Below are 12,592 nucleotides of genomic sequence, written 5' to 3' on the forward strand. Positions count from 1 at the left end.
CAGTTTTCGAACAAAATTGTATTATTTCAACTTTTACAGAATAAATCAAATTGTTCCAAAACTTTTCGAGGACTTGAGGAGCAATTTTTGTTTTTCAGCATAATCCCAGGATTTAATGATATTTAAAGAGCAGTAAAGAGACAGCCTCTAACTGCCTGCATACGGTTCTATCCGTAATTATATATAATCGATCGTTTCGTTTCGTCCAACACCTCCGGAGTAAATGTTCTGCAGTAGTCTGTATCGTGATTCATTATCATTTAACGATAAAATTAGCATGATACCTTTATGTAAGTACTACAAATTAACTTTGAATCACATACCCTTATCAGTTGATGAAACAACATCGTAGTTATGTTTTTTTTTCCTGCAGTGGATGGGTAAGATAGCTTGCTTACATGAAAAAATATATTATTTCAGATAAATATTGATCTCTTTCTGTTCCACTTGCAAGGAACGTTTGAGAAACGACTGAGAAACAGCAGTTGAAAAATTTTATGTAACTAAAATATAACGAATCGAAAATCGTTTGTTATGCAAGCACATTTACAACCATTAACCAAAGCGTAACCGAAGGCAGCAAATATGAAGCTCACAATCCCGGGCAAGCTGCGTTGGGTTACGGGGTAAAGAGGGAAGGAATGGATTGAGACGTAGAGGGCGTGTCCAACCCCTGGGTTAAGGTAGCCTTCGGCCAATGATAAGCCGGGATTCCCCACCCCGTTTGGTTCTCCCCTACGCTAATTGCCCTGGGTTTAATATCGCATATGGAATTGAAAGGGGCTGTAAGGTAGGTACCTACGTACCTACGCGAGAGTGTGCGAGGATTTGCGATTCAACCAAGGTTATAGAGCCCTCCAAGGCGGGGTAACTGAGAGAAAAGTGCCCGCGACGCGGTATAACCGCAGCATAAATCAAAACGGTGCAATTGAATTTCAAAAGTTATATCGGCCGATAATCGATATTTCGTTGCTAAATACAACCGCGGATAAGATAAAAGTATTCATTAATACCACCGTAATGACTGAAAATATGCTATTTTGTAAATAACTCTTTGCTGGAAAAAATCTCACCGAAATCATCACGGCGCATTTTATGTTCAACTAGTATTTAGGAAGTTAAGCCAACGAGTTTCCCGGACATCAATTCTTGTAGAAGAGAAACACCATCTGCAGGCTTCGGGCTATCAGTGCTTGAAAAAAGCAAGAAATTGACTTCGAATAAGTTGACGGGCAGGGCAGATATTTTTTGTAGGGGCGGTATTTCTTTCTCATTTATAGTCACGTCTGCGAGATGTTATGGACAGGAATGGCAGGTAATTTCCTTATTCCGAATTCCGGAACACAAATAAAAGACGATTGCCGAGCTGTACGGTCGCTCTTTATTCGTTAGCCAGTACCTTACGCTATTCGCTTATAAAGCAAAGCAATTATCTGGATAAAATACTCACAGAAATTTCGGGCGATAAATCCAGGTCCGTAATAAGGGTGACTCGCAAGTCATTCGAACGGGGAAGAACCGGGAGCCAGGAGGCGACGAGGGTGGATATCGGCTTCAATAGAAATTCTTTCGCCTCCCCTATCATCTCTGTTCCTCCTTCTTGGCCCCTCGTATCTTTGCCTTCCACACTCTGCTCAGCTCCTCGTCTTTACCCCCGCCCCCTGTGAATGCTTTAATTTAAACATTTGTTGTAAATCTACAGCAGTCCAGCTAAGGACTAATAATCTGAATCGCCGAAAGCGCGCGAATTGCAAATAGTTGCAAACGGGTCGAAACATGGGCGAAAAGGGTTTCGTATCTCCGCTAAATAAGTTTCTCTGACCATCGTCAGTTGAAATGGTGTTAAAATTGAACACCGAATTCATCCCTGACTGGTCCTTGTCTAATTCAGAGAGGTTTCCGTTTCGAATATTTCTGAAAATTTATCGAAGATGTTAAGTTTGCCGACGAGCACCAGAATGGACTCGAACTTGTGAACTTAGCTTCTTACATAATGAAACGAAGCCGCAATTACCGTAAACTTGAAATTTATGGTCCAATTTTCACTTCATAGAAAAATTTTACGTAATAGGTACTCGCAGATTATTGCAGTCTAGTGATGACAGCGATGAATGTTAAATGCACAAAAAATGTTGTTCATAAATGATAATTGGTAGGGAATAAGAATTGTAGGCAGGAAAAACGTCAGCTTATTTAAAAAAAAAAAATCCCTGTATCTATTAAAATGAGCGGCTCATCCTGCAGCTGGTATAACTATTCGAATCGCGAAAAAGTTCCATTAACCTACACTCTGGTATAATTAAGCTCTTGTCCCAACTGTAAAGCTCCTTGGGTGGTTTTCTGAGGTACTGAAATTCCTGCACGTCAGTCAAGAGCTAATGAGCAGGGGGCAATTAGGTGAACCCTGCAAGAATCGAGTTAGTGAATACGCCGCAACGATACCGCGTCTGGTGCAAGTTTAGCACAAGTCTATGGGGTTGAAGTTGAATTTTATTTTCACGACATTGAATTCTATACACGTATAATTACGTGAAACGTAAATGATAAATTTTTCGTATTGGCAGGGTGAAACAAAAAAAAAAAAACGAACCGAAAGCGATTTAAACCCTCGTTGAAGATTAAGATTAAAAGTCAGCAGATAAATATAAGTGATGCGAAAAAGCAGATTTAACCATAATAATTTTGAAAGCGGTGCACACCGAGAGCTTTCCCTCCCGAAATTAATATCATAGCAAAACAGGCGCTGAACTGGCGAAAAGCACAGTAATATAACCTCATCATCATTAACTAATGCGACCTAATTACCTGGAGGTCTAAGACGCGGATGACATTATTGTTCGCGAGGTAAGAGGCAAGGCGGGGTTCGTCCCACGGAAGACCCAACCGCAAGCTTATTAATGGGGCTCGGGAAGCAAAAAGCTAACTGACTCCTCGCAAGTAAGACCAATCTCCCGGGGGTTGAAGGCGTGGCTTTCCGCTACGAGGGATGGAGCGTCGACCAATCGGAGTTACGCGTCTCCGGGGAAGAGCGGAAAAATATTGACCACCGGATTACGTGGTCCATTTGGGGGTTGCGGAGGTGAACGCGGGGTGATGATTGGGGGAGAAGGGGCAAACACCCTGTTGGTACGGGATCATTAGCTCAAAATCCACAGCCTCGGACAGTGACGGAAGCGATCTCGGTGCAAGCGTTATTATTCGCGATATTTGAGAGAAAAAAAGACATTGAGGTGAAACACAAGTGAAATTCGCAAGCTACTGTGACTTTGGTTTAGCGTATTAGCGATGCTTTACGCGTGATAAATATTTCTAGGATAATTTATACTTATAGTTTAACGTTTTTTCGTGAGGTTCAGAGGAAGAATTCGATTGACGAACGATAGCGGCCTGAAATATGTGACTAAGATCGAGGCTTTCCGCACGTGGGTTGAAAAATCCGAAGATTTAAAATGTGTGTCAATATTCTGCGCAAGGAGATCTGCGACCAGATTTTTCAAAATTTTCGGTTCCGCGGTGCCTTTAAGTGAAAGAACAGTTGCGTAGCTGTGAGAACATTGAAATTTCACAAAGATCATACAAGTGTGATAGACTTGCGGTCGAAGTACAGTGAAAAAACGGAACCAGACGTTAGGATGAGCGCGAATGAGCCGACGGCGCACTCGGCGGCCGAAGATCTTTCGGACAGGAGTAACAGCAGTAATTCGGAGAGTCAACTTCACGCATTTAAGGAATACGGAAAAATTAAGGAGCTGAACCTGTCACTGAACAAGGCGAAAGAATCACAGCCAAATAAATCAAAGGAATTTAGTTTCAACTTGGAAGGCGGTCGACGGCACGGAATTTCATTCGGGAGTTTGGCCGCTGAGAGATTGACGAAGGACCTATCCGTGGCGCTGGATAAACCGAAAGAGTTTGACTTCCAGCCTGAGAAGATCAAGGACCTGTCCAGCTACTCGTTGGACAGGTCCGAGGACACCGACGCATCGCTGGACACGACGAAGGAGTACACGCAGAACTTGAGCAGACCGAAGGAATGCAAGGACGTCATATACAGTTTCGACGGGATAAAGGATATCCACTTCCCGAGGGAGAGCAGAGACGGCAGAACGAAAAATATCCACTTTCCCTTGGAAAGGAGCAAAGATATGAACTTCCAAAAGGCGTACAGCAACCCCCCCGACAGAATAAAGGACTTCAACTTCGCCCTGGACCGAATGCGAGACACACACGTCGGCGGACTCGCTCTGGAACGGCTCCGCGGCGGTTCTTTCCTCGATGCCGCTGACTACAGAAGTTCCCAAATTCAGCCCAGGGACGAACTCGAGGCGATGGCGATCGAAAGGATGCGTCGTTCCCATATACTCACCTCGGATATCACACCTCGGAATTTACCGGCCCTTCTTCCTCATCAGCACTCGATTACCGAGATGCAGCATTCGCAGCAGCAGCAGCAGCTACAGGGAAAGTCGTTCACGATCGACTCCATTCTTGGACTTCGGAATAACCAGCGGGAGAAATCGCAGCGAAGCCAGCAACACCCGTACAGAAGACATCAAGGTACGTTGGCACTCCGATCATTTGCAGTGTCTATTTGTACACGTTTCGTGAAAGGTGCACTTGTCCGAGGTGCATGGTGCGCATGGTTTACTGGCTTCACTCGCTCTCTTGACACGTGCACAATCGCCGACGTGGTGCCCGATTTATTATCACTGCGGAGTCAACGAGTGCGATGAGACGTGACATCGAGAAGAGAAATGTTTTGGAAGTTAAGGCCTCAGACACACGTTTGGGTTGAACTTTCATTGTCAAAGTAGTACAAGTTCTTGTTTGGAATGTTACCAAAGTCAATGTCGCCGGTGTGGAATTCTCCCTTCAAACTTTTTGGAAACAAATGCTAATTGAGTTATCATCATTCCGCTGTTTAATTAGCCTGTATATTCATCGTTGTATAAAATTAAAATATCTGACAAATTTTAGTTTACCCTCAGCATCGATACGAAAATATTAGAAGCTGTAAAGTTTATCTACACAAGCACGGAGTCACGGATGTACAGGTCAAATAATAATTAAATTCCGATGTCTCACCCTCGATTTCGAAAAAGCTCACTGTATTATAACCGAGTGTTTTTGAAACGTTGGGCGATACGAATGCAATGGTCATAAAATTTTACTTACTTCCATCCCCTAAACGAGGAATGCATTCTCAGGACCCACGGTTACTTTCTTGGTAAAGCTCACTTTCGATATTTTCTGACGTTCCAGGGCAGGAAACCTCCGCGAAAAACGGATCTTCGGGGTCTGGCTCAGTCAACAGTGGAAAGCTGAAGAGGGTGCGAACCATCTTCACGGCCGAGCAGCTGGAGCGTCTTGAGGGCGAATTTGCCAGACAACAGTACATGGTTGGACCTGAGCGGCTTTACCTTGCACACGCGTTAAAATTGACAGAGGCGCAAGTGAAGGTCTGGTTTCAGAACCGACGTATAAAGTGGAGGAAACTGCACCACGAGCAACAAAGCCAACGCCTTCACGAGCTTCACTCACATTTCTCGCCGGAACAGGAAGTCGAGGATAGCAACGAAAATACCGACTGCCAAGACGCTTTTAAGCCAGATTGTCCCAGGGCATTATTCGGGCAGAATTTTCACGGAGAGGTTGAAAATAACCGTGCATCGAACACGTAGAATATATAAATTTCACGAACTCGGTTTAATAACGAATTACCAAAGGCACGACATCCAAGTTGGCGGACGCCTAGAGATTATTTTATGAAAGAAAAGTGTGACTGGTATTTCACATGGTGTAGTGATCGGAAGATTGCAAGTGATTCGCTTATACCTATGGAAATTGTGTGTGTGTACAAAGTAGGAGGCTAAAGTTTTTTCCAATTATTAGTGTGCGGACTTGAAATGTACAGCGGACATTTCGCGGTAAATTTGTAAATACACTTTAAATCCAAGTTTGTAAAAAGCCCACGTACGAACGTACGATACATATTTCATTCGCGACGAACATCGGTTCGTGCAGTATAGACGTGTGGCATAATTCGTGACGCATTTTCACTTGAAGAATCCACCATAACGTATTAGAAGAAACAAAGATATCAAATTTCAAACTCATAAGGGTGTGATAAATACGTTCACACCCCTCCGTAAATGAAAATCACATTAATCTGAGGGTTGAAAAGAAACTAATCAACGCATCGCGAATAATTCGTGTCAGCTGTAACGGACAGGAAAAGAGTACCAAGAAGTACGATTGCTCGTATCTATTCAGAACCCAATTAAGCTCCCAATTGGATCGGTGACGGGCATTTAATCGATACCTCCGCGTATCTAAATTCGCTCAAGATAGCGTGCAGGAGATTGAAAACCGTCGTATCCAACCCCTCTGAAACCCTGGACACGATCAGCGAGCACACGGAACCGTCACCGGTGCCATCAACGACCATGGACCAAGTTGATCTCGACGCACAATCTCCGACGAATAAATTGCGCAGAGGAAGGCACGCCGCTTCGTACTGGCCACTCTGGGCCTCGAGAGTACCAGCCGACGGAACCGGTGCCAGTGATTCCTATTGGAAGGCCAATCCTCGAGCAACGCATTCCGTTCCGCGTGGTCACGAGCAGAGGTGCGTCGGACGAGCAAAAGGGGCGCCCTGAGGTGGAGAGGGTTTTTTGGATATTCATATTGACGCGTAATTCTTCCAGGAGGCAAGAGTACCGGACTACGGAGCCGGTGACGAGCTGCTACTCGGCTTCGAACACCTACAGACCGAGACATCGAACTCAAACCCCTGTACCACCGAAGCCACCACACGTCGCCACTTCGGATCAAACTTACAGGGTCTCTCAGCACAGCTCGCGAACAGCCCGGAACAAATTGTTGACGACGAACAACGTTGCCGTTGTTAGAAAACCGTACAAGGACGAACCCGAGGAGTACGAGGAGACGAAGTACGGCGAAACGGGCATCAATTATGCCGAGGAGAATGCCGACGAAGATGCTGCCGACGATGGTAATCACGATTTGTCGTTTCTGCATTATGTGTTTGTGTGAGCACTTTTACAAGTACCTCGTGTGCCGGGAAGATTTGATTTGAAACGCGCTACGTTCTTTCCAGTCGACGAGGATCAGGAAGAGGCCTTTGAGTTCAACGAAAAGGACTACGAAGAGCAGGAAGCTGACGACGAGGTTGACGACGAATCGGACGCGTTTCAGGCCCAATTACATCGCGTGCAACAGAAGCTTGTGCAGAAAGCGCCGACTCTCAGGACGCAGCATCAACGTCACGCGGAGCATCACCGCGATTTTCGGAAAGCTCAGCATCAGCAGAGTCCAGTTCAAAAAATGTACCCTGATCAAAAACAGCCGAGGTGAGTTATCCGCAAACCAGCCCTCGGAATCGTTCCCGGATCGTTTAATTGCACGAGACTGAAATTGTTTCAGGTTTTACTCTCGCGACTTGGAACCGCAACAGCCGATTATTGCCAACGACACGTCGTACGGCGATGCTGCGGACACAATAACCGACGAAGATCGAACGCCGCCATTGACGCCTACGAGAAGATCTTCGTCGCGAAGGACGTCGGAGACTCACCACGGCATCCCGCCATGGATTTCGGCGAGAAAATCCCTGGATCGAAATCGTGACCGAGTAGCCTCACCTATGATTCCAGCGCAGCATCAGCATCGGCAGCACCATCATCAACATCAGCACCAGCAGCATCAGCAGATCCGAGGACACAGAATAGCTAAGCCAGAAATTGAGTCTCTGATGATGCCCGCGCATCAGTCAAACGCCACGACGAGAAAATGCTCCATTTGTAGAGGATCGACGGCTCCAATTACCGCTAAAGTCGGCTCGTCCACAAAGGGAAACTGCAGACTCCAAGAGTACAGAGCGTTCACCATTAAAGGACCCCGAGGTAACGCTGCAGCACTTTTCATACCCACTCCAGTTACTATACTATTGACCAGTGGATTCCCGGACATATTCTAATCATCTCGATAATCCCATTGATCCGCAGGTGAGGACGCCGAGGCCGAAGAACAGATAGTGTGCCCTCATTGCGCAAGGAGGTACAATTTGCTGGATGATTTTCGGACGGGATGCGATCCGGCTACTCACGAGGCTCCACCATCACCTTACTTTGGCAGACCTCATCGCTCCCAAGCTCAGCGCTCATCGGCGTATAACGACTACACCGAGAACAATTTGGCCGTAGACGAAATGCTGGCTCCTTACACTTCGGGTCAACCACGATCCAGCATCACGGACTGTCCCGTTCCACACAGGGAGAGGACCCGGCACTCGATGCAATCGGCCAGAAGCCCTTTTCGCGGTGAAAGTTATTACGAACCATGATTAAACGAGGGGGTCACCTGCTTCAGTTTTGCCGACGTGTAAGCAGTGCGAGACATGGCGGACGAGTTGAATGAACTTCGAAAATAGTTGGAAAAAATTTATAGTCACCTGTTTGTCTTCGTCTGGCTGATTCTCGAAAGTCCTCTGACGATGATTCTGATGTAGGGTACGAAAGGTCGACCGCGTCTCGTGATGTTTCATGTCGGCAAGTTGAAGCTGAATTTAGGGAAAGATTTTGAAAAATTAAATACGACAATATGAAAAGAGAAGTAAAGAACATAAAATCAATGATAAATATAAAGGAAAAATATATATAATTCTGGTACGAAATTTTTTTGTAATTAGCACTAACGTGATCGTCGTTTGTTGGCGTCCATTTTTTTTTTTTTTACTGTTTGTGTGGCAAACTATGCGTCGGTCGTAGAGAAATATCCAGTCGTCACTTCACTGACTAATTTATAGTAACGATACTCCCGATGGATGGATTGACTGATACGTCGATCCTGTTTTTGTTTTTTGTCATTCATATGTGTGCGTATGATAAATTTTTCTTATAAACAACCCGCGACGTCGTGATTTTATACAACAAACATTGTCACTATAGCGTATCAACTTTATACGCATAGAATAACGAGTGTAGAGTCCGTAGTTTGAAAGGAATAACGCATATCTTGTATAATGTTATATAGTGGTGAAGTTTACAGAGTAAAATTAATCCTGATCTGACTGCACTTCATCGTACATAAAAGTTTATCCTTTACCTGGCATGTGGGAAGTAAAAAATGTTTTGTAAATATAAATTTAAGGAGATGAATGGATCAAAATATCGCAAAGAATAAAATCGTACTGTCCTCAGTGCATTGAGAAAAAAACAAACATGTAGTTTAATTGAATTTTTGTTCTCCCAACGTTTCGTTTTCCACTTTACGGAAGAAGTTTAAAATTTCTAGGTGTTTTTATTACGATCGGTGATGAAATTTCAAACTCGGTGAATGGAAGAATACACTTTTTACCTTACAGGTATAGTATATAATATCAACTATCGATTATCCATCAAATTGTTAACCGCGGACAGTAGACGGGGAAAAAGCGAAGAAATTGAATAGCTGAACAAGATGAAACGCTTTTTTTACGCGACTGTACGACGGCGACCGGAGAAGATTGATTTTTCCGTATAATGAGAGAGGCTGCTTTTTTTATCAAAAATGAGAACACAGGCGACTGAGTATCATGGCGGCTAAAACAAAAGCTCCGTAACGCCTCCCCCATCCCCTATATATACGTGCCCCTCCTCGACCCCCGCCGGCAAGCTCTTCCCTTCGCTTTTGTTTAAATATTAATAACGTACAGAAACTCTGTCGCTCGGCGTCGAGGCTGTCGGCGCTTTGTACAATTAAAGTTAATATCGTTATTATATTAACGGTGTGGTAGTAACGGGGTTGGTCCGTATTATTTATTGCGCGCTGCGGTAATAATCGCTGTAAGGGGCGAGGGGGGTCAAGGGGCGCGGCGGTCTGGCGACTGGGGGGTTGGTTGCAGAAGAGCAATGCGGGGCACAAGTAGCAGGGGTACGAGACCGGCCTGCAGGAATTTGACTGACGTGAGGGAAGAATATGTAGGTATACGCGTACAAATTGTTTTTGCGTTGTTTGGGACACAGCGGACCGACGGACGGACGCTTGAACGACGCCGGGGTGAGGCTCGTCACTGCCTCTTTTATTAGGGGTGATAAATTAGCTTTGTCCCAATGGAATTCTTCGATAGACAGAAAAACAAGCCGTTTCAATATCGTCGAGAACCTCTGCGGGCCTGTACAATCTGGGGATTCGCGAAAATTTATACCCATGGAACAGCGAGCTGGGGAAAAACTGATGGTTTCCGTAGACGATAGGAACGCTTAACGCAACTTCAAGTTTCAACTTTGAGCCTTTCCTTTAATGGGATATTATTGTTTCCGCATCGTACCTGTACGTATACGAGTATAATGTGTCGCCTTGAATTCATCCGAACTCGCATTATGTTATTGATTCGGAATAATTATTGATAATTCTAGCTGACGTTTGAAATTTTATTTCTCTTGTGATAAAAAAATTTTCTTAGAATTTTTGGAGAAAAATTACCGTCCAATTCGCGACGTTTAAACAAAGCTCGAACCGAGTCATAGAAAACGAGAGCACAAGAAAAATTTGAAGATAAATTGTCGTTACGTGATTATCCTTCGTGGGGAAGTAAAATGTAAACTTACACAACGTTTGTTAGCACGGAAAATTGGTATTGAGAATCGCAGATCCGAGTAATACCGAATCGATACATCGGTGGAAAAGATTCTGGGAAACGGAGCTTAACTCCAGCGAATAACGGCGAACGAGAACGAACGAGTAGAGCAAAGCAGATCAGAGCAGAGCGTGCCACGCACGTTGTCCGCGGTAAAAATCCTGGCAATAAGCTCTCATATCGCGGTGGGCAACGCAACCCCCCCGAAGAGATAAGCTCCGCCCTTCCATCCTCTCCCGGATTTTCCCCACCGTCAGCTTCGCGACCAGGAATCCGTGGCATTCCAATTAGCTCGCGAATCAAAAGAGCCGGGGCTGCCTTTGTGGCGTCTCACCCCCACGCGATGCGTTCTACCTGCGTCCTTCCCTCTTTCTCTGCACCCCGGCTCCCATTTCTCCAAATCTACGAGCTCCCTCTCTTTGTCTCTGTTCCTCCGAGAGTTTCGAACAGTTTTCTATCTTTCTTCAACGTTTCACCTGACTCACCATAACACTAGCCGAATTCGAGCTTCTTCCTCCGGAGCTCTACCACTTCTATGAGCTAGGGATTAATCGAGGTAGAAATCGCATCTTCGAGCTTCGGTACCCCGTAGAATTGATACTGTTAACGTAACGTCGTTGTGAATCGAGAATTAATATTTTTTTACCTCATAAGTATTATCCACAAGCCATTCAGCTCGACGAAACTCGGGCCCAAGTGGTAACTCGTGACTAACTCTCGCGGCGTACCGATAGGAACTGACGTTCAATTCCGATCGTTATATTACCATGTTTATGTCCACGAGCCTGGCTCGAGATGTTTATGTTTGGCCAGATTATCTGTCGACGAGCCTGGCGCGTCATATTCATGTTTGGGTGAAAATCTTCATTACGAGTCAGACTCGTTAAAGCACGGAAAAGGGTTAACGTGATTTCCACCGTTCGATTAAATCGATCTATCGGGTCAATTTGAAACAGTTGATTCCCTTCAGCTTTGAATCTCATTCCCTGTCACTCCGTCTTTCTGGTACAAGTGGCTCGAATTTGACGAACAGTTCGCTTATTGGCTTGCCGTTGTTAAACCGGATCGTGCGTCCGACCAAAACGACCGCGACTACTGAACAAGTCCGTATATTGCTCGTAATAAAGTATAATCAAAGTAATTATGGAGTCGGACACGCGAGGCTAGACGCAGCTTCGTAAAAGGGGGGTAGCTCGCCAAATACAAAACGAATATCTGAATAGTAATTTAGTCGACTCTTTAGCGACAGTCTTAATTTCGTACGCGAACCGAAGCAAAGCTCAGATCTAATTCCTCGAGCCTTGCTGCAGACTCGGGTTAACGAAGCTAGCTTGGTAAAAGCACCCCTCCTTAAACCCTTCCGCCTCTAAGGAACGCCTGCTTTAATTATTAGAGCAGTTAATCCGCCCGTTTAAAACGATCAAGAAATTCTCTTGCAAATTAATACCACCTACACTACGTTTACTTACTTCGTATATTACGAGATGATGACGGGCTCGCGGTTTATAACCGAGGGTTGTCGCTGCTTTATAGAAAGTATACGCAAGGATTCGTCACCTGGTCAAGGGTCACGTTTTTTTTTTAGCATAACCTGTTTCATTCATTTTTGAGTTCGCGCTAATTAAAATTTGCCGCGAGTTGAAATTATCCAACTTTTGCTAATCTCCAGCAGCCAGCGAGAGATGTGACCGTCACTTCTGCGGTATATATTTAATAAAAAAAAAAGACAGTAAATTCCTGTCTGGACGCTTTATGCCGGGCATTCCGTTCCCTTAGGTGGACAAATATCTGCAGCCTTTCCTTTCGAAGCCCACGTTCGAAATTTGAAATACGCAGGAGCGTTTGATACGAGATATGTTCGTAGAGCGGATATTCCGGAATATTTCAAGACTGAGGTATGCCCTCCGAATGCTTTGATCACGGCCGCAATGCTTTGCTGCCTTAGCCTCTACC

The 12,592-nt window shown here is 44.9% G+C and overlaps 2 protein-coding genes across 2 annotated transcripts; both read left to right on the forward strand.

The window, feature by feature from the left end:
* Window positions 1-3,632: 3,632 nt before the first annotated feature.
* Window positions 3,633-6,867, forward strand: LOC124185560. Its single transcript, XM_046576437.1, has 3 exons — window positions 3,633-4,557; window positions 5,263-6,628; window positions 6,708-6,867. Exons 1-2 carry the CDS (start codon window positions 3,633-3,635, stop codon window positions 5,679-5,681), a joined length of 1,344 nt encoding a protein of 447 aa, XP_046432393.1. The 3' UTR covers window positions 5,682-6,628; window positions 6,708-6,867.
* Window positions 6,447-8,628, forward strand: LOC124185562 (basic-leucine zipper transcription factor A-like). Its single transcript, XM_046576438.1, has 5 exons — window positions 6,447-6,628; window positions 6,708-7,015; window positions 7,121-7,373; window positions 7,447-7,925; window positions 8,028-8,628. The coding sequence occupies exons 1-5, from the start codon at window positions 6,447-6,449 to the stop codon at window positions 8,363-8,365; spliced, it is 1,560 nt and encodes a 519-aa protein (XP_046432394.1). The 3' UTR covers window positions 8,366-8,628.
* The last annotated feature ends 3,964 nt before the right edge of the window (window positions 8,629-12,592 follow it).

The sequence above is a fragment of the Neodiprion fabricii genome, chromosome 6 (assembly GCF_021155785.1).
Source record: "Neodiprion fabricii isolate iyNeoFabr1 chromosome 6, iyNeoFabr1.1, whole genome shotgun sequence".
Taxonomy (NCBI): domain Eukaryota; kingdom Metazoa; phylum Arthropoda; class Insecta; order Hymenoptera; family Diprionidae; genus Neodiprion; species Neodiprion fabricii.